Genomic DNA, 27,930 nt, shown 5'->3' on the forward strand with positions numbered 1-27,930 from the left:
ACAACATGCTTCCATAAACCAGCAGAGCCTGTTAGATTTCTTTAGGAATTCAAAACAATGTACAGCAGCCTGTAATTCACACAAATAAGGGCAAAGACACCTGACAGCTTCAGGTTAGAAGAACACAGAACCTCAGCCTGTCAAGAGTGAGAGGAGAGAAATATTTTACAGTATTCAGAAAAATCCCTAGGTTAAATATCCTCACTTCTGTTAAAATCACAACAGCCAATGACCATTCTATAACTACCGTATAACCAAGTGTGCACAGAAAGAAAATGACACCTTCCAGGGGTTAGAGGTCTATGATGACTACATCCATGCAGTTTGGGCAACACTGACCCGAATAGGAACAAACTGGGGTGGACAGAGAAAGCAGGACGATTGGAAGGGTTTCATCATAGTTAGCCATTGGTCAAAGAAGCACAAAAAAGAACGAGAATGTGGATGGGGTGACAGTGCGCATAACCTTACAAGAGGGGAAGAGAGAGATGGTTTATTTCTCACCGCAGTTGCCATAACACATCCACACATCTGCCCCCACCCCCATTTAAACAATGATAATTGTTGGGTCGTTCCTGCCCCAGCTCTGGGATGTCATTGTCATCACCCGTGTTTCCACCTTAAATATACTGTAACTAGATATTCCACATTATAACACTAGGCAAAAAGAATGAAATACGTGTGCCAGTTTTCCAGTATCCCTATCTCAGAGGTGGGCAAGGGTGGTCCTGGAGGGCTTCAGAGTCTGCAGGGTTTAATTCCAACACAGCTCTTAATGGCAATCAGCTCACTACTGACAATTTCACAGCTTCTCCCAGCTCTTCAGGTGCTGGTGCTTTGAAGAGACCTAGAAGACCTGCAGACACACTGTCCAGGACCGGGACTGGCCAGCCATGGCCATGGTGCCCTACTTCCTTCACCACAGGTTCCTCTGTGCACCGCGCCATAGCGCTCGCTGTGCAGTAACAGGCGGTCACATTGCAGATGTTCTTGTTGTTTTGTGTTTCACATTGCAATTGCAGCCTTTCTTCCATTCTTATTATCGGATGCTCCTTTTTAAATTGTATGTACCACCCTTTAAAGCTGGCAATATACTGTAAAATGAATAATTTATTTTGGGAGATTTAGAACTCCATGGAATATTTTAAATGACGTATTTTTCTTTTGCAAAACCAATTTGCAAAGCCGGAATGACATCACAACCAACCGACTTGTTCAGAACATTATCATCAATACGTGCGGGGTTTTTGCTCATAACATTTTTAGAATCAGTAATGATCTGGGGATTTTTTTTCTGTTTGGTCTGAAGCAGCAAGCTCTCCAGGACCAGAATGTTTGTGGTGACAAGCAAGTCCGAATGGGTCAGAGATAAACCTAGATCACTTTGTTACAAGAGCATCCATAGCCTTAATGAAGAGGAAGCAGAGGAGGATTCAAAATGATTGTGTTAAAAGTTAATGTGATGTGCTCCAACAAGTACAAAGTATAAGTACAAAAAACTCCCATGTATACATGGTTTGTATACAACACAAAGATACTCACTCTCAATTAAAAAATAGTCTTTCCAGCTATCATCTCTTACATAAGATGGCTTATCAGTAGGTTTAACCTATGTGCTTTTTATAAATGTAGTGCTTCCAGGAGCACATTTTTTTGCAGTGACTCATAATGGGAGAATAGTTAAACCAAAGGAATGCTAATGTAAAATTCAAGAGTGAGCTGTTTTAGACGTAATATGTACAAATAGGCCCATAAGGTACCTTTGTGTGCAGGGTGAACTTTGGCAAGATACATACAGGTTTATCATGCTAACCACCTTGTGTACATATGGAGAACAGGTGGTGTGTACAGCTTAGTCATACCTTTGAATTAGGGGACTGCAGAGAAACAAACTTCAGAAGATGTTCATGCTTCTTCATAGCAAAGACTATGCATCTGGAATACTGAACATACTAAATGATCAGAAAGAAAAACATACTGTCCCATTGTAGTGCCTCTAGCCCTCTCTTTCTTGATTATTGTACACAAGAAGTAGTGAAACTCACTGGTTCAATCCTTATAGACCCCAGGACAAATTCACCAAGGTCTGGCTATTTTTCCTTCATTGTTGAAAACCAGATGTCTACAACACAGTTGCTAAAAAAGAAAACACAATTAGAATTGGAAGAGGTAATGAATCATATTTCATCTAGTTACAGATCGACCGTACGACCACAACATGAAAATCGCCTTAGGAGCACAACTAACGGTGTTAGGAATTGGTGATAAGCGATAAATCCACACATTTAAGTGAAATAAAAACTCAATATTTACAGAGATGTCGGCCATCTCAGCTGGGAATGGTTTTTCCCTACATCCTGGTAGAGATCCTCTTCTGAGCAGCTGGCAGCAGCTGACACTCATTCAAACCGGGAAACTGACGATGTGCTGGGTTGATAAAAGCAGCCATGGAAACAAGGAGAGCAGCCGGAAGGACCGGATCCCTGCAGAGAGGAATCTGTTACTACGGTTACCACGGGGAGGCATCTGTGCTGAACGGGGCAGCTCAGTCACAGCTGTGACCATCGGTGCTCTCTGTGCTCGTCAGCTACTGGAGGGGCTGCAGCTGATGCCACTGAGTACACTCTTAAACACGAGGCTCAGGGGTACGTTCACATACTGCCCTCAGGTACAGCTGTTTGTGCCAGAGCCCATTTTTTTCTCAATTTAATAATTATCATTCCTTACACTTATAAAGCGCCCTTTTCTGGACACTCTATTTAAAGCGCTTTACAGGTAATGGGGATTCCCCTCCACCACCACCAGTGTGCAGCCCCACCTGGATGATGCGCCGGCAGCCATAGTGCGCCAGTACACTCCCCACACATCATCTCTCGGGGAGGAGGAGAGCAGAGTGATGGAGCCAGTTCAGAGATGGGGATTATTAGGAGGCCGTGATGGGTAAGGGCCAATGGGAAACGTTTGTTGAACGCTTTTGGAAACGTGAAGACATTGATAAAGTCAGAGGTAAGACGGCTGTAGGAAAACAAAAATAAAATGAACACGTTTCACTTTAAAACATAATGAGGGAATTTTAAATGGGTGCTACTCCAAGAGAGTGTGTGTGTGTGTGTGGGGGGGGGGGGGGTTGAATTTATTTTGTCATGGAGCACAATTCTTTAAAATTGCTTTTGCTATTCTGATACACAGTAGAAAAGAGCAGTAAAACACAATGAAATCTTGAGGGAAGCATGGCAACAACTAGAATAATGACAATCTTTAAGAAAGGTACCTAGCCCCTATATTTTTAAATAAATAATTGTTTTTGAAAGTACAGTACTCAGAGGTTGGCTGCATAATCAGTGTAGGAAGGTACTTGGTCACTTGCCTTATTTTGAAAGATTGGCCCTGTATTCATAATTAAAAATATTGATCTCAATGGAACTCAATGGTATTATAAGGGGTGTGGGGGTGACAGGCAAAGCTTTTGTTTTAAATCTGATTTGAATAATCGTTAATGGGGAAACCGGTTGGGAACTCCTCTGACTCACTCAGTCTCAGCATCAGCTCTGCTCGCCTGGATTACCAGGTGGGTGGAGAGTGTGTACAGAAGGGAGTTACTGTGTTCAGTCTGGAAAGGGTCATGTAAAGTTGACACCGTGTCCGCTGGGATTTTCTTTCTGGTATTTCACACATACCAAAAGAGTTGCATAACGCGGTAAACGAATATTGATTTCCTGGAGTAAAAAAACCCAAGCCTTAATGCTAAACAAAGACTAAAATTTCTGACTGCAGTTCTGCGCGTTGCTATAATTTTTACAATAAGGAGATGCTGTGTTTAGGCATATATACAGTATAAACGTCAGGCTTTGTGGCTTTTTGTTTTTCTAAATTTAAATACCTGGTCGTAGAACCCCGGGAAACTCAACCCTAATTCATAGAGTATTATTGACAAACCAGTATTATGGAGTATTAATAATAAACCAGGTACATGAATTCCGCGGCTTTCACCTTCCAGCCGGTACATTCGGCGACCTGTGCAGGAAGAAGTACCAGACACACCCCTGACACGGGTATTCATCGCCGTCAACCTGTTCCTCACTGCGCCCTCCAGGTAGCTCCGCTCGGAGGCGCGAGGCTGCCATTTGCGTAGCAGGCGGACGAGTCGCGAGGAGCGCTCAGAGCGCGGCCACAGCTAGGGGGTCCTCAGGTGCTTGACGTCAGGGGAGCTGAAGGTCCCCCCCACTGACCCAAATTTTAAAACAAAGTGCTTTTTTACAAGCGCCTGCAAGCTCAGCAGCGTGGTACAAGCGTGGTTTCTTTCTTTAGCCATCCGAGAGTTGAGTTGAGTGTTAGGTTTGTCCTTCTCGCCTTTGCGGAACCAGCCGTGAACTACATGTATATTCTGATGGATTCCCCATTAGCTGAAGCCGACAGCCAGCCCGACCTGCAGAGACTGTTTTCTGCCTGCGACCTGAACAAGTCGGGCAGGATCGAGTATGAGGACTTTGCAGCGGTGTGCCGGGAGCTGAACGTCCGCAGCTCCGAAGTGGCCTTCCTGTTCAACAAGTTCGATGTGGACCAAGACGGCTGTATCGATTACAGTGATTTCTCGGCCCGGTTCCACGAGGTGTCGGAGACTCTGGACCTGGCTGCGCTCGGGGGAGCCCCGCACGACCCCCGCAGCCCCTGGGAGGACTTTGAGGACAGGATGGGGGACGAGATCGGTTACCTGGGGAGGTAAGGGTGCCGGCGTGCGCCGCGGTGGGGTGTTTTGCTCGGATCTTGCAGCTCTAGCTCTGTCTCCAGCCGATGCTTTGCCAGTGAGGTGGATCGATACGGCCAGCTGGCAGAGACAATTGACAAAGGGGCGACTGTTCTCTTCCCCTGCGACTCCGGCACCAACCCTCTTAGGAAACGCGCTGAGAGGGGAAGAGAACCTAATGGAAATGAAGAAGTTGTCTCAGTAACCATTTACTGTTTTCTGGTTGTGGAAAATGTTGCGTATTTTTTTTTTAGCTTCTCCTGTGCTTAAGGATTTGAAACAAGTCTGACACTGCACAAACTGTCCCGACGCAATCAAACGTTTAGGGTACATTGAGCTACGACAGAAGTCTATATTCCCCTCGCGACAGGAAGCTAGATTTTAATATAGTCAGTCTTAAATGTACTTTTTTTAAGTAGAAGGCTTCCCAGTCTAAAAACAGGAGTACCTGTATTGGGTATCGGTCGTTCAGTGTTCAGTGTTCAGTGTATAGTGGGACACTGACGCCGAGCAAAGCGCACTTGACTTCAGTGTATTCGCGGTGAAAAACTTCCGAGCACTGAAAGCTGTTGATTGCGGCTTTTATAGCAGATCATTCATTTAAAATGCGTCTTCTGGTCCGTTTTTTTTTTGTAATCTCTCAAGTCGGCCAACCAACCGGACAGCAGTTACACGGGAATCTACTTTTGTGACGCGTTTGTTTGACCGGATCCTCGGCGAAAGTTGAGCTGCTTGAGGCGCGTTCAGAAAGTGATGCAGCCAAATGCACGCTAATCAGCCAGCTCGCTCCCAGGGCGACGAGAAACTCGAGATCACAGAGGATTTTTTTTTAAAACAGTCTAGCATTTCAAACATTTTCATTTACAAGTAACCTCGAATTTAATACCCCACTACGCCTTCAACAGTACGAAACAGAAGCTTTTTGAATTACCATATCTTTTTACAGTACTTTTGACAAATATGAGCAACTTAAAGACAATCAATGCATTTTAATAATACTATAGGCTACCCTTTGTCTTCTGAATTTTAATTACACCGACTGACAAAGTTACGCACTCCTTTTGGTTTTAACCTTTCCATGCATTTAGTCCTGTTGAAAATATAGAAGAATACTATTTCATATACCCCTTTCAAACATTTATATCCCTATTTCTGTACCTCATCAGTGCCGTGCAAAATATCTCCCCGTTCTAAAATAGTTTCCAACGTGAAACATAAGCGAAAATCTAAAAAAAAAATGTTTCTGTTTATTATGCTGTAGTCCACTATCCCTTGCTATAGCTTGGCGTCCTTGGAAATTTAGAAGTCAGGCAGTTCCAGACAAACTCATCCCAGGAATAAAAGCAGGCGCAGATCACTTCCTGTGGAATATGTCGAATTCACGCATCTACATCTTCCTTGCTGGTGTCTGCCCCCAATTCGATTTTCATTTTGTATTGTGGCATACTACAACGGTTTAATCCTCTAATTCGTATCACTCACTGATAAAACGTTAATTAAACACTTCATACTTTCGTAGTTGTATTTATTCAGTATTCTACGGAAATTCATCTCCAGAATTTAGTTATTGTTCATTTTTTAATATTAGTGATGAAAGCAATAGAAACGGGGGGGCGACGTTTGCATTGAATCCCAGGTTCTTTTATAAAGAACACAGAGTTCAAGGTGGCCACTGGATCGGGGGTCGCACCGAGACCGCTGCGACTGGCTCCGCTCAGCTGCCGTGAATGCGGCGGCTGGGTCTTGTGCCGCACGATTTGTTGACGCCTCTCTAATTAGGAATTGTCCCCGCAGCCTGATTGGATGATGCTACCTGTTGCTGCTGGTGTATTCAGTTTGTTTCTGCGGAGACGCAGTCTTCCTCACAGATAAAGGCATCACCGCAACAACGGTTAAATGGTTGTAGTTTCCCTGATTAAAAAAAAAAATTAGGCGCCTGGCTTTTCCATTTTTCAACAACGCCTTGTGAAGAATAATCGCACCCTATTTATTGCTGACCAGCGCTGTGAAGACACTGTGGTAAGGCTTGTAAACAACGAGTAAAATGGTCGTCAAAGCCTTCATGCTTAAAAATAATTAAAAAAAATAATTTTTAAATTTAAAACAATTAAACATTTAAAAAGATGTTATGTGCAAATGTGACAGACCGCAGTGGTGCCATGTTTTATTGTTCTAAACAATACAACACTATTGTTTGGAATACGCAACAGCGCGGAAGCACGGAGTTGACTTTCTTACTTCAGCAGGGTTTTTATTAAAAATTAATTTTAATTTTATCACTTGACTGTGTAATTATTTTTGAAGTCCTGTATGAATGTATTCAGAAAATGTTTTAGAGCTTTCATAAATTGCGATTAAAACAACGATCGGTGCAGATTAGATAGATAGATAATACTTTATTAATCCCGTAGGGATTAGAACTCTTACCTACCCTAGATTCGTAATACTTGAGTGTATTTATTTGTAAATAGCCAACATATGTTTTAAGTGTTGATGGAGCGTTTAAGCTGTGTGTTGGAAAACATCAGAGACTAACTGAGACGGATCCCATGGATGTTGAATTTCAAAGTAAAAGTATTTCATGTCATTTCATTGCCTAGGAACAGTTCAACCATTGTTTTTTATTTTATCATAAAAGTCCTCGCATTGTCAGTCTAAAATTATGAGTTTAATTAATATTGCATTATGTGTGCTGCAAGCAAAAAAGTGGCAACTCAGCAACATGACTTTTGTATTACAGTGTTGTTGTTTTGCTGACACTTTTAAGCAAGGCGACCTAAATTCAAGACGGATGCAATGAAATGGCAATCAGAGCAGAAATGCAGTTTAAGTGAGAACAGTTCTCCTGATGCTGAGATGAATCACATGGCTCAAAATGAAAGTTTCCAATAAGGGACGCCAAAGCAGGTAGTGTTTGGTGTAAGAGGTGCCAGTAGGTGTCTGTGTGTCTGTGTGTCTGTCCCAGGGGGCAGGAACAGGTGGCACGGCTGTACCAGCAGATCCACGCCTTCTCCGACGACGCTCTGCTGCAGCAGTACGAGTCCCTGATCGACACACTGGTGACGGAGCACCGGGGCCACCGCCTGGAGACCGAGCAGCTGGAGAGCGCACTCAGACGGTACGTGGACACCCTGGACAGCCTGGGCTGGTCTCTGGGGAGAGGGCAGAAGAGCGAGAGGCTGGAGAGCACACTCAGGCGGTATGTGGACACCCTGGACAGCCTGGGCTGGTCTCTGGGGAGAGGGCAGAAGAGCGAGAGGCTGGAGAATACACTCAGGCAGTATGTGGACATCCAGGACTTGGCTGGTCTCTGGGGAGAGGGGAGAGGGCAGAAGAGCGAGAGGCTGGAGAGCACACTCAGGCGGTATGTGGACACCCTGGACAGCCTGGGCTGGGCTCTGGGGAGAGGGCAGAAGAGCGAGAGGCTGGAGAGTACACTCAGGCGGTATGTGGACATCCAGGACTTGGCTGGTCTCTGGGGAGAGGGGAGAGGGCAGAAGAGCGAGAGGCTGGAGAGCACACTCAGGCGGTACGTGGACACCCTGAACAGCCTGGGCTGGGCTCTGGGGAGAGGGGAGTGGGGAGAGGGCAGAGAGCAGAAGAGCGAGCAGCTGGAGAGCACACTCGGACGGTATGAGGGCACCCTGGGCTGGACTTGGCTCTGGGGAGAGGGCAGCGGGCAGGAGAGCACGCTCAGGCGGTACGTGGACACCCTGGGCTGGGCTGGGCTCTGGAGAGAGGGCAGCGGGCAGGAGAGCACGCTCAGGCGGTACGTGGACACCCTGGGCTGGGCTGGGCTCTGGGGAGAGGGCAGCGGGCAGGAGAGCACGCTCAGGCGGTACGTGGACACCCTGGGCTGGGCTGGGCTCTGGGGAGAGGGCAGCGGGCAGGAGAGCACGCTCAGGCGGTACGTGGACACCCTGGGCTGGGCTGGGCTCTGGGGAGAGGGCAGCGGGCAGGAGAGCACGCTCAGGTGGTACGTGGACACCCTGGGCTGGGCTGGGCTCTGGGGAGAGGGCAGAGGGCAGGAGAGACAAAGCAGAGGTGTGCAGTCCTGGTCACCTGTGTGCCTGCAGGTTTTCTAATGCCAGGGCCTGTGTCCGCGACCTGAAATTGGTGCAGTTAAACTTATAATGGGTTTGATTTTAGGTTGTTACAGAGATTACGCCTTAATTTCAATAACCTTATTGAGATACCCAGAGACAGTAAGAGATTAAAAACCCTCTAGAGTTGAGTGTTATCAGTGATGTTTACCGTGCAGTAGGTTTGGAGAGGGTTTGATGAGGAGGGAGATGGACCAACCTAGTATGTCTGTGTATTATAAATCAAGAACAGCATACCTGAGCTACAGTACCAAATACCTCTTTCTTCATGTGCAACACTGCTATTCCTTTACAAGAATAAAACGCATCTGGGAAAGGATTGCAAAGTTTTTTTTTTGCAAAGTACAATTTAACAGTGAGGAAATAACCCATTTTGCTTGACTGTTCCTGCATTATGGATTCAGGTTTCCTGTGGCGGAAGGATAGTAATGCTAATCTTCGCATTGTTTTCTCTTCAAGGGCTGCTTGTGCCCTGAGGAACACCTGTATCAATTTTTTTTTCTTACGAGCTTTTGTAAGCTGGTGAATTGTTTGTAATGCCTCAAGGATAAATTCCTGCATGGGGGCATTTTTTTTTCATTTTGGCCCTCCTGCAACATTTGCTGCAGTTAAAAAGTGTAGTGTAGTGAGGAAAGTGGGTATCGCTTTTCTGAAAATGTAAATCTGTACTAGTTGGAAATAATTTCTTTCAAAGTCTGTGATTCATGTAGGCTGTTCTATTAAACTGTACTTCATCCTAAGACTTCCATTCCTCACTGAGACTCCCTCTAGGTGATTAAGGTTTCGTGTTCCACCCACATGGCTCACTGACACGCTATCCAAACTGCTCCCCTCCCTCAGGTAACAAAGGGACAGGGAGAAGCCATTGAAAAATATTTTTCATCTGCACATTCTCCACTCCTTATGACTCTGGAGAGACGTTTGTCCAGCTATGAGATATCTGGGGTTTTTCTCTTAAAAATCATATTGATGGTGTGCATTGAGACATGATTGCTCTCTGCCGTTTGTGGAGCTGGAATAGGACAGAATCCTGCTCTTAGTACCCAGAGTTCGTGTCTTGATATTGAAAGATTCGCCTGGCTGAAAAAAGTCCTTCTAAAATTGGAGGCGTGGTAACATGGTGGTTAGTACTGCTGCCTCACAGCTCTGGGGTCCTGGGTTTTGCTCTGGTGTGGGACACCCTCTGTGTGGAGTGTGCACGTTCTCCCCTTGTCCATGTGGATTTCTGCTTGGTAGTCTGGCTTCCTCAACCTTCACAAAGACATGCAGGTTAGGTCTGCTTGGCTGTTCGAGATCACACCCCTGCGGTTTGTGCCCCTTAGACAACTGCTTAAGGCATGATGCACCACCTGCCAGTTACACATGACAGAAGACCATCACTCAACATTTGCTGGCAATGTTTCCTATAGTTTTCAGAAAACATTTTATGTGACAAAAGAATAGAGGTTCTCCCATGGGCATTTTCATGGTAGTGTTATCTTACTAAGAAAAATCATAAGGCGTTTTTAACCATGCATAATTATATGACGTGCTGGGAGCACATATTGGATTTTATACATTTCCAAACAAAATGTAGATCTGTCTTTTGAAATGCTGGATAAGAAAATGCACTGCAAGGTACAGCTGGAGGTGATGCATGTGGCATCCTCCTCTGTGCACGTGTCTCTGTCTGTGCAGTGTGCCAGGTGTCCACCTGCTGATGACAGAAGACGATGAGGAGGGTTTGGAGGGGTAGGGTACTTTAACCCCTCTGCAAAGCAGGCAGAGGGTCCCAGAGGATGTCGACTTAAAGGCCTGACTGTCCGTGACGCAGCAGTACTGTGGTTACCATGTGGTAAATGAAAGGCTCTCCGGTTCCTGGGCGGAGTCTGCAGGTTCCCATGCCCGCTCTGCTCTTAAGCTCCCGATGACCCAGGCGAGTGACTTGCCTGAGCAGTGTGCCCTTGTCCTGCAGGGCGGAGGAAATGACGGCACAGCAGCTGACCGAGCTGGAGGAGGACTTGCAGCAGCAGCTGGCCAGTGTGGAGAAGAGGGTCCGAGAGGAGGTGAGGGGGGCCGGGGAGCCTGCCTGGGGGTGAGAGAGCACCGGCCCATAATGAGAGGGGCTGGCGTGTGCACTTGCTGAGCGAGGGCGAGAGGAGCATCCTGGTGAGGTGCTGAACCAGGTGATGGATCCAGGGAAATTGTCCTTTCGATTGGGAGTTATATATAACAATATATCTGTTTCTACAGATACAACAGTATTTATATTGTCACCTGTTTATCTTTTTTGCATTAAAAGAAAACGGGGGAAAGGGTATTATTACTATATTAAAGCGATTTCATTAGACCACTTTAATAAAGATGTTTGATATGATGGGGGCTGAATTGCAATATTTTGAATTATGCAGAAGGGCCCGCCGCGTGGGGCTTGTGCTGGGAGACGTGTTCCCCTGTCCGGGCTCTGTCCGGGCTCTGTCCGGGCTCTGTCCGGGCTCTGTCCGCACAACCCCGCTGCTTGACTTTCATGCTTTCAGGAGCGGCAGAGGCTGGAAGCCGCCGTGGCGGAGATCCAGAGGAGACACGAGAGCGAAGTGGCGGATCTGCAGGTGGCCGTGGAGAGGCTGCGGAAGGTGCGAGCACACGGGGGACACAGGGGAGCTCTTGGTGGGTCTTGCCAGGGGATTTGCAGGAAGCTGACGCTTCCCAGGGTGCCCTGGCAACCTGCGGCTTCCTCCTGGTGTTTGCAGCAGAGGCTGGGAAGAGCAGCTTGTCCTTTGATAGCTTAGTTAGTGCTTTTCAACCTCTATCAGTTATAGGGAGATCACTAAAGTTGCTTCCAGCAGGGAAAGACAGAAAACTCTTTCCAATGTGTCATTGCTTGTACACATAGAAGCTGGGCAACCAGTACCTCTAGTATACCTTAGCTTATTCCTGAATAGTGATGATACGAGTGTATCAGGTAAGTGCATATTTCTAGAAAACACCAGACTAATATTAGTCCACCTGGTGTGGCCACAAGGCTAAAGCTGGTACCACTACCCATGTCTTTCAAGACAGTAATGTTTGAATGAACAAAAGCTCCCTGCAAACTTTAGCACCTGTTCACTGCATCTCTTCCTTTATATCATAAAGAACAGCATAATATCCTTATTTAATAGTCCCAGGAGGCCATGTTATTAATGTTCTCAGGACTTAATTACTAGGGCTGTGGATTACCCTTAAATTACTTTGAGATTTTTTTTCCCTAATGTTCAAACAAAGATGACAGCAATAATATGTCCCAATTTAACACCGTTTAGTTGTGCATTGAATTATGCTCTGTTGTAATATGTTTTTTTTTTTTTATAGCAGCAAGAGGAATTCTGGCACAGCAGCTCCAGGGAAGACATTCATCAGCTAAAAGATCAGATCAGTGAGATGACTCAGGCATGTTGCAAAAATATAAGAAGAATGTTAATGGCACATAGAGAATCCATGTTAACAGGGCTGCTTAATTATATGGAAGAGAGGTTGTTTATTGAAATTTGTAGTTCATGTCCAAAGAACTCCGCATATTCATTGGACACATCTTAGTTTTCTCTTCTGCATTTAACACGGACCCTGAGTTCATCTGTTTGTCCTCCATTTCTCCATACTGTATGTGAGGGATAAGGTGCACTGATCAATAAACCCTAAATAATTGTCGTCTTATCATGCAACCTCCATGAGCCTCAATATCTAAAGAGGGAGGGAAAAGCATTGCACGTCCCGATTCTCCACGACACTCTCTGATTTCCCCAGGAAAACGAGCAGCTGAGGAGCTCGCTTGTGAAAGCCCAGATGAGCGTTTCCATTCTGCAGGTAGAAATGGATAAACTGAAGAACGAGTATGCAGACCAGAAGCTGCAGCACGAGCGGTGAGGGGAAGGCGATCTTGTGGCACCAGTGTACTCGGGAACAATTTTTGAAGGATCTGTCTCTGGCAATACCAGCACTTCCCTGCATTTACAGTGTCTCACGGAGAACTTGCTTAATCGCTTGTGGAATGCACTCTGACAGGCCTGTATAGATCCAGTTGGTTGGAACAAAGCAGGGTTAGTCAGCCTTGGCGCTTTTATTCGATGCCATTAGAGGAACCGTCCAGTAAATGTAATTACTGAATTGGTTCTTAATGGCCTCATAAACCTAAATGCTGGAGATCACTTTGATAATTATGGATTAGCTGAAGGTAAAGACTTGCAGAGAATTAATGGGCTCAGGTAAGCTACCCCTGGAATATGAGGCTTTCTAGACAGAACTGCAATGTTTGGATAAACTGTGAGAGATCTGGGGATTTTAAATGTTTTTTCTTGCAAATCTGGGCGCATAAGCTGACTCCACTGCTAGGCTAGTGTGGTATGGCGGGGAATGTTCTTGCGCCCTGTCTAGGGGTCATGTTGAGCTGTCTTTTGTTTTCTGGTGTCACAGGGAGAAAGAGGTCCTGCGGAAGATGCTGGCTGAACGTCAGTCCTACTGCAATCAGATTGAAATCCTCCAGTAAGTCCCCGATATCAGAAATGTCAAATCTATTTCCAGGTACCATCATTCAAGAATATGGTTCCTGATTCAACAAAGGAGTTGAATGGTAAAACACAAAAAAGGACTTAAAGTCTGAAATGCCCCCTCCGCTTTATTGCAAGTTTAATATTTTTTTTAACACTGGAGTCCCTGTACAGAGCTTTGTCCAGTTTAGAAAAGTTTTCAGCATTTGTCCACAGTGAGTTGTCTTCTGTACCTCTTGCCTCCACGCGTGTCCAATGTCCCTCTGCTGCATGTTCACTAGGACGATGAACAAGAAGCTGTACGACAGCAATGACGGGCTGCGTTCAGCCTTGGTGACCAGCGTGGGGCTGGGGAAGAAGAGGGTGAGAACCGGCCTCTCTCGGGAGAACCGGCACATTACTGAGTTTGCTTGTACTTATTGTTCTTTAAACGTTTTTCCCCTTCATTTTAAGGAAGGAGGCAGGCCAGCTGCTGTAAATTTGTGGCAGTTAGAAAACTTTATTTAGCTGGTTATGGTCTCTGTGGGATGTGTGACATTTTCTGATCGCCTGAACAATGTGTGGGACAGTGCTAGAGGACACTGTTGGTACGAATATATATTGAAACTTTATCTTAACGCAGCATGTAACGTAAAGTGGAGGCTGTTTATGACTAAGATATTAAAGCTATCAGGAGAATCTCTGTGCTTTAGACGAGTGAATGAGAGGACCTTGGCATCTTATTAAACTCGCTTCCACTCCATATGGAACTGCGCTGTGACTTCTCCAGCTTTGGAATTTTGAAATTGTAGGGATGCAAGGTCTTTGGGTCAGTCTGAATATTTCCAAGATCTGTTTTTTTTTTATTTTCTTTTTGGTGTTCTCTTCTCTAGCATCTGTCCATCAGGGATGAGAGTCCGCTATTGAGTTTAAAGCCTGGTGACCAACGCATGCTCAATTACAGCAGGTAAAGACCCAGGATGTGGACAGGAAGTGCTAAGAGGACAGGTATCCCATGAGACTTTAGTCCTTCACTTTCTTGAGAGAGTGATGGCTTTGTGAGGTGGCCCAATACAGCCCACTGCCGTCTGTCATCTGATAGTTTAAATCCGACACTCCATTCCTTGTTTCCCTTAGATTTTTGTCTCATTGGTGGTGTTGTCAGTTACTATCACCACCTCTCTTTCTTTACAGCTAAATGCTTTTCTTCAGTGAGCACACATCCCTCATTGCGAATGTGTACAGGGGCAGAGGAGGAAATAAACGCTTCACCTTGCGTGCCTCTGACTAGCACAGTGTAGTCGAACTTTACAGCTGCGGCTTTTCGTTTGTGAAGCTTTGCCAGCGAGGACGACGCCATGACGGTGGATTCTTACGAGCCCACAGACACCAGATATTCCCAGGTGGCCAGCTGGGCGGACAGGTACCTGGACAGCGGCGTGTCTGTGTCTCTGGAGCCAGGCGATGACTCCGGCAGCGAGTACGACAGCGACGACAGTCCCAACTCCGTGGAGACCGTGCACTACAGCTACTCCTACGTGCAGTCGGACGTAGAGGTAAACACAGCTGTCTCCCAGCTAAAACTGTCTGGGTGCTATGTAGAAGTGATCCTCATTATATAGTACCAGGTGCTCGTTTACTTTTCTTGAAATTCTTTTCTAAGCCAGAGTGGGCTTAGCCCCTCGTTTTCGTCGAGCGGATCATTCAGTGATGCCACTTCAGTACATTTGTTCGTCCCCTATGGAAAGACAAGTTTTTTTCCCCATATCGCAGTTGATGAAACGCGAGGTCGGGAAACTAAGTAAAAAAAATAACAATGCGGAGTGCTCTTCGTTGTCTCAGATGTCGGATTTGAAGTCGGAGGGGACGGCCTCCGTCACCCCCAGCCGTCGGAGTTCCATTGCCTCTTCCATCCGGAGGCGTCTCCCAGCATTCACCCCCAAGGTAGGGGCCCCCAGTACTCAGGGCTGCTCAGTGCAGGAGGGAATCGACGTTTTTAGCAAAGAAGAACGGGGGTTTAAAAGCCTGACAGCAGCCTGGCTGAGTGAGACTTCCTGGGAACCTGTAAAGTGGGGTGGACAGCATGCGTATGAGTTTCATCTGTGATCTGTGCTCTCAAGATGAGCAGCTTTGCAGCCTTGACAGACCATTATATGAACGTGCCTCAGCATGAAGCACCCAGAGGAGTGAACACAGCCACAGCAGTAGCCCAGGCCTGTGTGTCAAGCAGGCCCTGACTGAAGCTCGGGCAGTAGTGGGTTTTAATACTCTAGGTGCACAAGTGGATGATTCCAGTGTCTTTATGGCATTGAAACGAGGGATGAGCATCTTCACTGGGGGTTAGAGGTACTGAATAAAAAAAAGATCTGGGCTGAGTGTTCACCTGTCTGCATAGCCAATGGACACTGTTGATGCTGAAGCCCCTGGGCCGATGTACAGACTGGTCTTAGCTGGGGATGCGGGAGCAGGGAAGTCCAGCTTTCTACTCCGGCTGAGCACAAACGAGTTCAGAGGAGACATTCAGACTACATTAGGTAAGAAATAACAGGGTGCTCTCTTCATTACTAAATTGAAAACTTTAATCATTGCCCTCTAGGTACCGGATGGTATTTTTATTTTTGTTAGTCATAATTATTGTGGTTTTCATGACCATGAACTGGGAAATGTAATCAGCCCAAAGGGGACATTTTTACAGAACGTGAGCTATGTGGTAGATTACCCAACAATTCTGAAGATAGGATGTGTGTCTTGCACTAACCCAGTTCAGATGGTGGAGCTGCCACTTGCTCTTTGATCACCTCATGTGACCAGATGACATTATTAAAAATGTCATTAGGCTGGTAGGATCTCTCGCACACATTCACGAGAAATGCAGAAATCTTGCAGATGCTGAAATCTACTTATTCTGTTGGTATTAACAAACAGTCACTTTAACGGTTTATAGTTTGAACCCGACTTCAGTCTGCCCTTTTGCAAGGTTGGAGTCCCTTTATCATACAAAGCAGAGGCATTGCTACCTGTGGCCTTAATTGGACTGCTTTTAGTATTTTCCATTCAGTGTAAATAGAAACCATTTTCGTTTGATGAAAAATTTAAGCTCCTCCTCCTCTCAAGCTATAGTTTGTCTTGAAGCCTTATCATTGGTGCTGGCCAATTGGATACATGCTGTGGTTTAAATAAAATAGCTTTTTATTGTTCTGTATTGCCTGCTGCATGTTACTGTGCTTTGTTGTGTGGTCATTATTAATTACTGTTAGTAATGTACTGTACATGTCCCAAGAGAACGGCGTGAATAGGAATCCCAGTGTATGTCGCTCTCTCGGCTTTGTTCTATTAAAAGGCTTTTGATTGGAGTTTGTGAATTGGTAAGTAGGAAAGAATTGTCCAAAAGACTTGTAGCTGCTGCTCTTCCTCTCTGCTCCTTTAAAGGACGCATGAATGTACAGTGTATACTGTATATAGACTTAATCTTAGGGAGTCTGATTGAACGTCTTTCTCTTTTCTGTAGGAGTCGATTTCCAAATGAAAAAGATGCTGGTTGATGGGGAACAGACGACTTTGCAGATCTGGGACACTGCAGGACAGGAGAGGTAAAGGTGTTCATCCCTGCCGGTTCTCCTTTATAGAAGAGAAGAGGTTAGTTTGTGACCAAAACGGAACCACTTTAAGTGTGCATTTTTAATAACTGACAAACTATTGCGCCTGATCCTAAAGTGTACATTAATTTGGAATATGAACTCCACCATGGTTTAATTCTGGGAAAATGCCAAGCTGTGGAGAAGATCGCTCTACTTACACCACGTTGGAGTTCATACTGTGTGAAAGTTTTCTAGCTTTCTGCACCCCTGCTGAAAGATTTACAAGCTCTCGCCATCGAAAGCCGATTTACAGCTTGTTTAAAAAGACCTTGCTGACCCCTCATCAGGTTCCGCAGCATAGCCAGGTCGTACTTCCGGAAGGCTCATGGGATACTGCTGCTGTACGACGTCACCTCGGAGAGCAGCTTCCTCCACGTCAGAGAGTGGATCGACCAGGTTCAGGTACAGCAACGCACGCAGGCAGCTGGGTCCCGTTTCCTGTTTGTACACAAACGTAATTTTAACATTGTGAAGTTCTTTTTGGGGGGAAAAAAAAGAATACTAACCAAGCTGCTTGCCTGATATCATGAATAAAGCCATCCTAAATGTGTACTGGGAAGAACAACTAAATCGAGTCACTCCTGTGTGATAATTCAGAAGGCTACATTCTCATTTGGCACGTGGAGAAGAACTGAAGGGTGTGGTTTGGCAGGCTTATCGGGCAATTTGAACAGCTTTAAAAAAATCTTCCCAGGATTCCACAGATGACCACATCCCCATGTGTCTGATTGGGAACAAGACCGACCTGAGGACAGAGGAGACGGAGTCCAGCTTCGTCCACACGGCACATGGGGAGAAATTAGCCATGGTAAAGTGCTCTTGTTTTTGTCATGTCAGATGGAATATAAAAGTCTTGTTTATACACATTTGAAAGCTTTGAGAGTAATATCTAAAATAAATAAGGTGTGGATTGGCTATGGACGCCCAGTTTATGGGAATGGGTGCAGGGTGCAGTTTCAGAGTCTGGCTCCTGAGGTGCAGACCTCTTCGAAGCTACAACTGGAGTTTTTCATTCCTGCTCCGTTCTTCATAAACCAGGTCTTTATGGGCTTGGATAACTTTAATAACTTTTCCCTAAACTTAAGCTGGTGTTTTTAGTAGCCATAGAAAACCTGCAGAAGCACAGTGGCCCTCCTGTGACCAGTGACCCCTGGGCTACAACCACAACCCCTGATTTTCATGACCCATTTCAAAATCATTGAGTTATGACCCAGTAAAGCCTTGATGATTCAGTTTTACAGTTTGCAAATGTCTTGCATTGCATGGTGTGTTTCCGTCAGGCTTTCTTCAGAGACTTGACATGACTCCTGATTTTGCAGGCCTACAATGCCCTGTTCTGTGAGACCAGCGCTAAGGAAGGGACTAACGTTGTGGAAGCTGTCCTTCATCTTGCACGGTAATACAGACTTACGGTTCATTTCCCTGGGAAAGGCTGGGGGACTTTACTGTAAAATTATGCTCTATTACTACATTCATTACACTATCAACTTTCACTTGCTAGCCAGAACCAGGGTTGTTAGGTTTGGTTCTGTATGCTCAACTCGGTTTTCTTTTTTTCAACTCAGGGAAGTTAAAAAGAGCACGGTTCTGAGAAGGAAGTCGGAGCCACAGATGAACGTGACTATTGTGGACGGTAAAAAAGCCCTGAGCAGCTGCTGTAAGATGTAAGAATTTGAATGTTTTCCACAACGAAACATCAGGGCTGACACCAGTGAGAGACATCCTGCACATTTTGGCTGGCTCCAGAATGCAGAATGAACTCACATTAAAGAAGACTGACATTTTGTGCAACTCTAGCTTTGTCTTAAAGGTTTGACCAGATTCAAACCAGTAAGACACAAACTCATGATGATCAGAAAAAAAAAAGCATTTCAGAAACATTTTCCTCCCAAGAAGTAACTGCTTGGACTTTTTTCAATGTGTATTACTTCAAAAGCCATTTTTTTTTCAACAGCTGGACTCTCGCAAAGAATCTTGTCTTGGGATACTGAAGGATACCTTCCCATTTTTTAAAGATTTTTGCCATTGAGGTCAACACTAGAAACTAGATTAATATAGCACTGCTTAACTAATTTTATAACCTACAATTGTATTGTTGTTTTCTTAGATAAGCCATTCAATATAAGCTTGAAGCATTTGAAAGATAGAACCTTTCCCATGTTTCTTCTTCAGTGTTGATGGGAGAGGAGTGTTTAATCTGCAGCTTTCCAATCTATCACTCTCTCCTAATCTTCAAAATGTAATACAAAATGCAGAGGAACTGTCTTGGGTAACATGCATGCTTACAGGGGAGTTTCTTTTATGCACTTTTAATGAAAAGTTCAGTTCAAGTACACTGATGTTAATGAGTGCTGACAGTGTTTGGGGGATGGCACAATGTTTAACTGTTAGGCACAGAACCATGCACTATTTCCCAAGATGGTTTTCTAATGCAAAATCAGAGCAACTGTTCAAATATGGTTTACAAATTCTTAAGCTACTATAGTGGGATAAGTATTTTAAATGTTTTGTATAACAATTTGCTATGAATGTATTTTATATTAAAATGTTTTATTTTTTTAATAAGACAACTTTTTCATTTGAATACCTCAAAACAATGAAGGGACCGATTGTACATTTTTTAGCATAGATGTCTATAAATGAAAAACATTTCAAGTTTTGAACTTGGCTATGTGTATAAAAGGAAATAAATACTCCAACATTTAACAATGATTTGCAAAGTAGTTTTTTTTTAAATGAGAAACTGCTTGGTTTGGAATACAACTTGGAAAAAGGTGTTACTGACATTCTTCTTCACTAAAGTTTCATTGAAGACTGGTGGTGTTGATTTAAAAATGATTCTAAAAGATGCTCATGTATAAGATTAAGCAGCTAGATTAATTGAAATGACTGAAATCCATAAATGCTGGACTTCATAAAAATGAGTAAGATGAAAAGACATCCTGCCATCTTAAGCAGGCCCATGACACTTTTGCCAAATGTCACTATATCTCACTCAATGGTTTAAACAAGGTCCTTTGATCTAGCTGCTACAGTTGCAGAAGCAATCTGTTTTGTGACTATAATCCAATTCTTTTAATGTTATTGGTTGTTAAACGCTGTAGCGTGAACAGGTATTTTTTTAATACAACTTTTAAATTCCCCCCCCCCCCTTATATAGATGATGCAAGCATGTATAAATACCATCCTTCTTCAATGCAGCTTATAAAACCTATTCCAATAATCTTCAGGAGTTGCTGAATCTGAACTATAGGCACTATACAAGTACTTGTGACTTCACAGATTTTTCACCTGACTGACAATGTGTATAAGTTTTACTGTTTGTTTTCAGCTTGACTCCTTAAAGCGCTTATGCACAATTAACTGACCTATGACAAATTAAAGCTTGAACTTCCTCATTCCAATTAGAGCACTGAGCTTATGCAAAGTGTCCCATCTGTAAGTAAAATCCTGCTCGATGGAATGCAATGTCTGCACCACCTCACTTGAAAATGTTACAAGATAATGTTTTATAGACTGTTGCACATGAGCGTCTTCTCTAATTTGAAATATACAGAATAGGGAGCACTAAAGTAACTTTACAAGACAAAAAAAAGTTAACTCGGTACAACAGATATAAGAAATACAAAGACTGGATGAAATATGGCAACTGCCTTGTGTCCAGTCCATAACACTTCTGTCCAGTTCAGCCTAACTTTTGATCCCAGGTCTCGCCAAATGAAAAAAAAAAATCCCTGTTTATTAACAGAAAAACAACAGCGATCTCCATGCAGCTTCTGTGTTTTCACAATCACGAGACAAAATGACCTAAAAAGCTACAGTTTATTAAATAATTACATGTTGGGGGCAAAGTTTGATACAAAAATACAAGGTTATGTAGCTCCAAGCAAGGCAGTCTGCTCCTTTTGCTTTTATGGTTTAAATTCTGTTCATAACAGGTGAAACCTATGCATGCTCACATGTGCGCACACTGTAGCTGGGTGTCTTTCATAACCCTTGCAGCTCAATCTCAAGCCAGAAGGCAGCCATCCGAAACTACAAACCACATAATCCCCCTATAAGAAAGATTACAAGAATGTAAGTGATCTATACAATGGTACTTAGACAAAACATTATCTCATCTTTTAATTCCAAGAACACTGTGCCAGAGACTGAATCTTGTAAAAATGAAGTTTTGTCTGAAGCAATGTTTTCATTGGGTTATTTAGATTGTTCTTTCGGTTTCTCATTAGCCTTTTTTTGCTTCTGCTGCATGATCTCCGCATCCCTGGAAAAGAAAAAGAGGTATGCATTAAGTTTTAAATGAAAGGTTGAACAGGTCTAGGGTAATGACGACACCCATGTTAAATAGTTGCATAAAAACATCATTTGCTTACTGACAAAACAGAAGTTTCCATTTTCTAAAACCAAAGCTCTGGATCCAAAAGTAAAAAAAATGTTGCCTAACATTCTCCAAACGTATGCGTTTTACAACTAAATTTGGTTAATTAAGTAAATGTGATTCCTTTTAGCTTCTCTCATATAGGTCTGTTCACCCAGTTATCTACATCAGACAGTTTCCACAGTTCAAGGAGGTCACATGGGGAAAGATGAATTTGTGGTTCAATTAAATAATCAAGGCCAATGGGAGAAAAATGGGTCCTGGGAATTGTGGCCCCATCTCCACTGGATCTCTGCTCTACATGACAGTGTTGTCATTTTCTATTAAGCATCAGGTAGAATTTGCTGACTCAATACACTGAACCAACTTAATACTTTTCTCAGATTTAAAAGCAGGCAATGATTCCAAAACCCTCTGAAAACAGGCAATTCCTTTCCTATGCCCTAAGGGATAGTTTATCATCAAGGTTTCTTTCCAGTTGTGCTGTTATCTTAAACCAGCTCATTATTGGCTTAATTGGACATTTTAACAGCTATTCACAAGTGCTGGTAATTTAAAGCAGTGGTTCCTCACTTTGTTCCAGTAGGGACTGTAGTCACGTGATTTGTCCCAGATGAATTTTTTAAACTGCAGGATAACTGATGTCAATTTTCTGCTTATGGAATATTAACCTCCTTTAGAACCAAACTGGATTTGTAACTGGTTTTAACTTGGTACCAAATTTCTGAATGACACGAATTCTAGAAAACTCAGGTATATTCCCAAAATATAACTCTATAAAGGACTTTTAAAATGCTCACAAGGGCTACAGTTGACAAAACAGAAATGACAAATATATCATCAACTGAGTGGTAGCTGTTTAGTAATAAACAATGAAACTTGAGGAGAGATGGCTTGACTGTACGGATACGCTTGAAGTAGGTTATTTCTGAAACTCGGGACTGCATGCTGAAACACGTAAACCAAAACTCGACATGCAAGACATGTTGCAGTGGTGATGTAAGAAGAGCTCAGCTGGAATGAAGATGGGCAGACATGGTGGTTTGTATCTCCAGGACCAGGCTGGGAACCAGTACTCAAAAGCCTACTGCACTGTAGTCCGAAAAGATTAAGCCCGAGGATAAGAGGACACATGTACTGCACTCTAGTGTGGGGCAAGCTAACAGCTGCATACCTCTGCTTCCTCGCAGCGGCGGAGAGGCCGTCTTCGTTTCTCTTGCCCCTGCTCTGCTCATTCTGCTTCTTGGCGTTCTTCTGGCGGGCAAGTTCCCGCTGATTTCCCCCTGCAGGTTGTGGACAGCATGAGGAAGAAACACAACCGACGGTGAGCGAGGGCTTCACGAGGGGCTCCGCGGGGAAAGACTTTCCCCAGCACAGAAGATAACATCATTGTATTAGCCATATACAGTTTCTTGTATCAGGAATTTGTCTTTTCGCATTCCCCAGCTTGCTCTCCATGAGACACAGACAGGGAGAGAAGCTTGGGGTCAGAGCGCAGGGTCAGCCCCTGGAGCAGTGGGGGTTAAGGGCCTTGCTCAGGGGCCCAACGGAGTAGGATTCCTCTGCCGGCCGCGGGATTTTAAACCGGCAACCTTCCAGCCACAGGCGCAGATCCTTAGCCACAGAGCCACCGCTCCGCCCCAGGTGGTGGAGATGTTCAGCTTCAGCGGCGCCTGCCTCCACTACCCCAGTCTCCCCCGTGAGCAGTCTTGGGGGTTCACACTGCAAGCTGAAATGTGAAAGCCGTACACCTGACCATGCCAAACTGGGGGAGCACATACAGTAGCAATAATTAGCTTTCCCGCATTTGAAGTTGTATACCCACTCCCTGTACGGTTCAGTATTTCCCCATACATGACAACTCATACCCGCCATCAATGACAGCATAATGTACACGAATGACCGAATTAAAAGTCTAGTTTCAGAACTACCACACACTTAACTGCCGGGTCATGAACTGAGAAAGGGGTCACACACACAATCGACCATTCCAGTGCAAGACGTTCTCACTGTGGGACATACAAATATTCCTGGCAACCCATGCTGTATTAAAAGGATTTGTAACATTGCCCTTTCTATCCTCCTCAAAGGGTTATTCACAAAGCACACACTTCAAGGACGTGGGGTCTATTTGTACAACAAAAGTCCACATCCACACAGCAGTCTGACGGTCCTTGGGCCGCCCGAGCGACAGCGGAACAGCTTCACCAGCTCGGCGACGTGGCAAAGGGGGCGCTCTAGAGCTCACATGGCTGACAGCGCATTGAAAACAATAACAAAACACCCTTGCTTTGCTCCGGAACACAGCGCTTTCATAACGACCCCATTCATGGTTCGTCTGGTGGAGGAGTTAAAACTAAAACAGCTGTAACGACCGTCCTTTGGTCACAATACGAGCAACTTATCCCCCCCACCCACTTGATGGCAATGAGCTAAATGCAGTAAGGACAAAGAAAACGATTCCCGGCCATAACCCGTGCTCTTTTCAATGTCAGGACATACAAAACAGAAGTTTAATCTCCTTCGGTACCGCTTAAAGTAATGTTAGCTGTTAACACTTCTGCCTAACTAACTAAAGCGAAGACAATACGAGTTACACACCAAACCCCTTCTACAAGTTCACACCACATACCTCCCCGCCCTCCTCTGAACTATTTTCCCGCATCTTGTATCACTGAACCAAACATAAAAGGTCATTTTATGGCCTTAATTAACTCAGCGACACAGTTAAACATAAAAAAACATATATAGCCCAAACACCATCCCGGCCTAGCGCCTGCCTCCTGAGCTGTCGGTCACACTGTAGCGCCGCTGAATTTGCTACCGGATCACATCTTCATAAACACAGACACGCCAAGCGTGTATCTCAAGCAGAGACGTGAAGTCACAGACGTTTAGAAACCTACTTGTCATTTTTAGATGGTCTTTTCCACGCTCCAAGTAGCGAACCCTCCGGGCTGCTCTCTCCTGCCTGCCTCCCTCCTCTGTACTGATAGCCTCTTAATGACGTCACTTCAACGCGAGATTTCACCCAGCACACTCCCCACCCCTTAGCACTAAATGTTGAATTCTGATTGGTCGGACTTTTGGCATTCCTGAATATTCACTGATCTCCTGATTGGCCACTTTCGACAAAAGTGTCAAAGCACGTGTTTTTTAAACTGGCTGTGTTGTGCTGGTACGATAGTATGTAAAATGTAATTTACACTATAATAAATTAAAAAAATGTAATTTACACTAAAATACAGTTTTTTGTTACGTTTTATATCGTGTGGAAGGCTGGATTGGATTGATGTGCTTATTGTAACGCTTGTACTTATCATTTTTTATTTCACTTCAAAGCATAGTGTTTAATAATAATAATAATAATAATTGCTTACACTTATATAGCGCTTTTCTGGACACTCCACTCAAAGCGCTTTACAGGTAATGGGGACTCCCCTCCACCACCACCGTTTAAGGCTGAAGTCTTCGATTATTGGCGTTAGATTACTGAACTTAATAATGTGGAACAGAAATTCATCATTTTATGCACTGAGAGTTTATTGAGGGTCAACCGGACTCCCTTTCTTTACGGACAAAAAACAGTCAAATTAGGAAGGGGCATCTTAATTACTCGGCTTTTGCCTTGTTTGAATATTGTAACGCATACTGCCACCATTGCAGGTTGTTCGATCCGGCTTACCAGCGCAATGACGCGAATAGCAGGGACCGCAGTCGCTAAGTTTTCTGTTATCTTAATTGGCTGGGTCCCTGTTGAGTGACGCCGGAGGCCCGGGTTCGAGTTCCCGACGGTGGGAGGCCGACCTGAGCTGGCAGCGGCGAGGGCGCATACCCACGTGAACCCGAGAGCGCTACAGTATGATGCTGTCTTGCATAGTATTTAAATTCGATTTTTTTGTTTTAATAACTCGTTCAACTGACCATTATCAGTTTAATTTAGTTTATTTGCTACAACTCTGCGTTAAAGAACCCAATCCTTCATAAGTGATACTGTGTTGAACTTGTATTCTGTTAATTGAAAATCAACTTATTTTAGTTGCAGGGTGACAGATTCAGTTTTAGCGAACGACGCCAACCACGTCAAAAACCGATTATTAATTTTAGGCATCACTGTCAGACTGTCCGATGGACAAATCCACCTATGTGCTAAATTGGTGCAGTAAGATAGATAAGACTTTATTGATCCCGAAGGGAACTTGATGTGTTACAGCAGTCCAGCCCAAGACAAGCAAAAAAACAGACATCAAAATAGACGAAAAATTAAAATACGTACAGTAATACAAGATAAATATAAAATAAAAATAAATGCATAGGTGTGTGCAAAATATGATCATAGTCGCTGTAAAAACAATAAAATATGTGCAAGGTGTGCATAGGTATATACAGATTGAGTGTCAAAAAAAGTACAATGGAGCAACATTCTGTCCATAGAGGAGCAAATGAAGGGCTAACAGTCCTAGCCTAGGGCAGCGTACACCCTGACAGCCGCCAGGAGGAAAGTCCTGCGGAAACGTTCCCTTGAACACCGTAGCTGGTGCAGTCTGTTGCTGTAAAGTGCTCCGCTGCCTAATTACAGTCCCATGAAGCGGATGAGAGGCGTTGTTCATGATGGCTGTGAGCTTGGTCAGCATTCTCCTCTCAGCCACCACCTCCAGGGGGTCAAGGCTCAGCCCCAACACAGAGCCAGCCTTCTTGATGAGTTTATTGAGCCTATTTGCATCTCTTGTCATTATGCTGCTGCCCCAGCACACAACAGCGTAGAAGATGGCCGCTGCCACCACTGATTCATAAAAAATGTGTAGCAGTGTTCCACACACAACAAAGGACCTGAGCCTCCTAAGAAAATAGAGTCGGCTCTGACCTTTCTTGTACACGACGTCAGTGTTACCAGACCACTCCAGCTTATCATCCAGGTGTACCCCTAAGTACTTGTAGGACTGCACCCCCTCTATGTCCTCACCCTGGATGGAAACAGGGTTCAGCGGAGACTTATTCCTTCAAAAGTCCATGACCATTTCTTTGGTCTTTCTGGTGTTTAGCTGGAGATGGTTAAGATGACACCACTCCACAAAGTTGGTAATCAAGCTCCTATATTCCTCCTCCCTTCCCTCTTAATACACCCCACAATTGCAGAGTCATCTGAAAACTTCTGCAGATAATATGCCTCAGACTTGTACCTGAAGTCAGAGATGTAAAACGTGAACAGGAATGGAGCAAGGACAGTCCCCTGTGGAGCCCCAGTACTGCTAACAACCTGTTCGGACACACAGCTCTGTAGCCGTACATAGTGTGGCCTGCAGGTCAGAAAGTCTATAATCCAGGACACCAGGGGAGTGTCCACCTGCACCGCCCTTAGCTTATCTCTCAGTAAAGGTGGATGGATGGTGTTAAAGGCACTGGAGAAGTCAAAGATCATAACTCTCACAATGCTCCCCATCTTCTCCAAGTGAGAGTTAGCTCTGTGTACCAGATAGATGACTCCCAAGTGTGACCAGTAGGCGAACTGCAGGGGGTCCAGTGCTGTACTCACCAGGGTTCTGAGGTGGTCCAGTACAAGCCTTTCCAGAGTTTTCATTAGGTGTGATGTCAGTGCCACTGGTCTGTAGTCATTCAAGACTTTAGGGTGCCCCTTTTTTGGGTACTGGCACCAGGCAAGATGTCTTCCAGAGCACCGGAACCCTATTTAATCTCAGGCTCAGGTTGAAGATGTACTGCAGCAATAAACCCAGTTGGTCCGCGCAGATCTTTAGCACCCTAGAGCTGACACCGTCAGGACCCGCTGCCTTCCCTGCATGGAGTCTCCTCAACTCTCCTCTGACCTGGTCAGCTGTGATGGATAGGCCAAGGAGGGCAGGGGAAGATGGAGTAGGAGGGGGTAGGAGGGATCTCATGATGGGGTGACTGATGGGATGACTGAGGACATGAAGAGCGTGTCTGGGGTGAAGGCCTGTGAGGTGAATGGACAGTGGACCCTGTCTCGAATCTGTTAAAGAAAAGATTCAGCTCATTGGCCCTCTCCAGGCCTCCCTCACTCTGTTGGCAGCCGGACAACTTGTATCAGGAGATCTTCCTCCTTGCTCTCCCTAACTCTCACCTTCAGCTGTTTCTGCACTTGCCTCAGCTCCTCCTTGTCACCTGCCCAGAAAGCCCTCTTTTTCCTATTTAGGATGGCCTTTAGATCACTGGTGACCCAGGGTTTATTAATGGAGAAGCAGCGCATTTTCCTGGTGGGCATTGCACTGTCAACACAGAAGTTTATGTAGTCAGTGATGCAGTGGGTAAGCCCATCAATGTTATCTCCATAAGGCTCACAGAGTATCTCACAGAGTAAACGGAGTAGAGTAAGATCTTGGCACACAAGTGCCACCCAGTGGTCGAAATAAAACTTCTTAGTTCCTTAACTTTATAGCAAGATTTAAATGATCATTTTACATAATCATAAAAATTACTTTGATTGAACGACTTGATACAAGTAAGACGTACTGTACCTCTCGTCGGGTGCCATCAAAAAGCACCAGTGAAACTCATAACGTGAAACGGAAACCGTAAGAAACCGTAAGACTGACCGTAGTCAGTGATC

At 44.6% G+C, this 27,930-nt stretch overlaps 2 protein-coding genes across 2 annotated transcripts; one reads left to right on the plus strand and one right to left on the minus strand.

Moving 5' to 3' along the window:
* The first annotated feature begins 4,053 nt into the window (after positions 1-4,053).
* Positions 4,054-19,678, plus strand: rasef2 (RAS and EF-hand domain containing 2). The gene is made up of 17 exons (XM_088920109.1): positions 4,054-4,719; positions 7,710-7,862; positions 10,802-10,892; positions 11,364-11,459; positions 12,178-12,255; positions 12,610-12,725; positions 13,276-13,344; positions 13,631-13,712; positions 14,222-14,295; positions 14,665-14,884; positions 15,171-15,272; positions 15,724-15,862; positions 16,837-16,918; positions 17,254-17,368; positions 17,661-17,774; positions 18,286-18,362; positions 18,532-19,678. The coding sequence occupies exons 1-17, from the start codon at positions 4,376-4,378 to the stop codon at positions 18,632-18,634; spliced, it is 2,055 nt and encodes a 684-aa protein (XP_088776235.1). The 5' UTR covers positions 4,054-4,375; the 3' UTR covers positions 18,635-19,678.
* A 1,091-nt stretch (positions 19,679-20,769) lies between these two features.
* serf2a (small EDRK-rich factor 2a) lies at positions 20,770-24,360 on the minus strand. The gene is made up of 3 exons (XM_088920110.1): positions 24,254-24,360; positions 22,522-22,630; positions 20,770-21,233 (listed from the first exon to the last, which is right to left on the minus strand). The coding sequence occupies exons 1-3, from the start codon at positions 24,258-24,260 to the stop codon at positions 21,167-21,169; spliced, it is 183 nt and encodes a 60-aa protein (XP_088776236.1). The 5' UTR covers positions 24,261-24,360; the 3' UTR covers positions 20,770-21,166.
* Positions 24,361-27,930: the final 3,570 nt, after the last annotated feature.

This window comes from Atractosteus spatula, chromosome 7, assembly GCF_055471065.1.
Source record: "Atractosteus spatula isolate fAtrSpa1 chromosome 7, fAtrSpa1.hap1, whole genome shotgun sequence".
NCBI classification, from domain to species: domain Eukaryota; kingdom Metazoa; phylum Chordata; class Actinopteri; order Semionotiformes; family Lepisosteidae; genus Atractosteus; species Atractosteus spatula.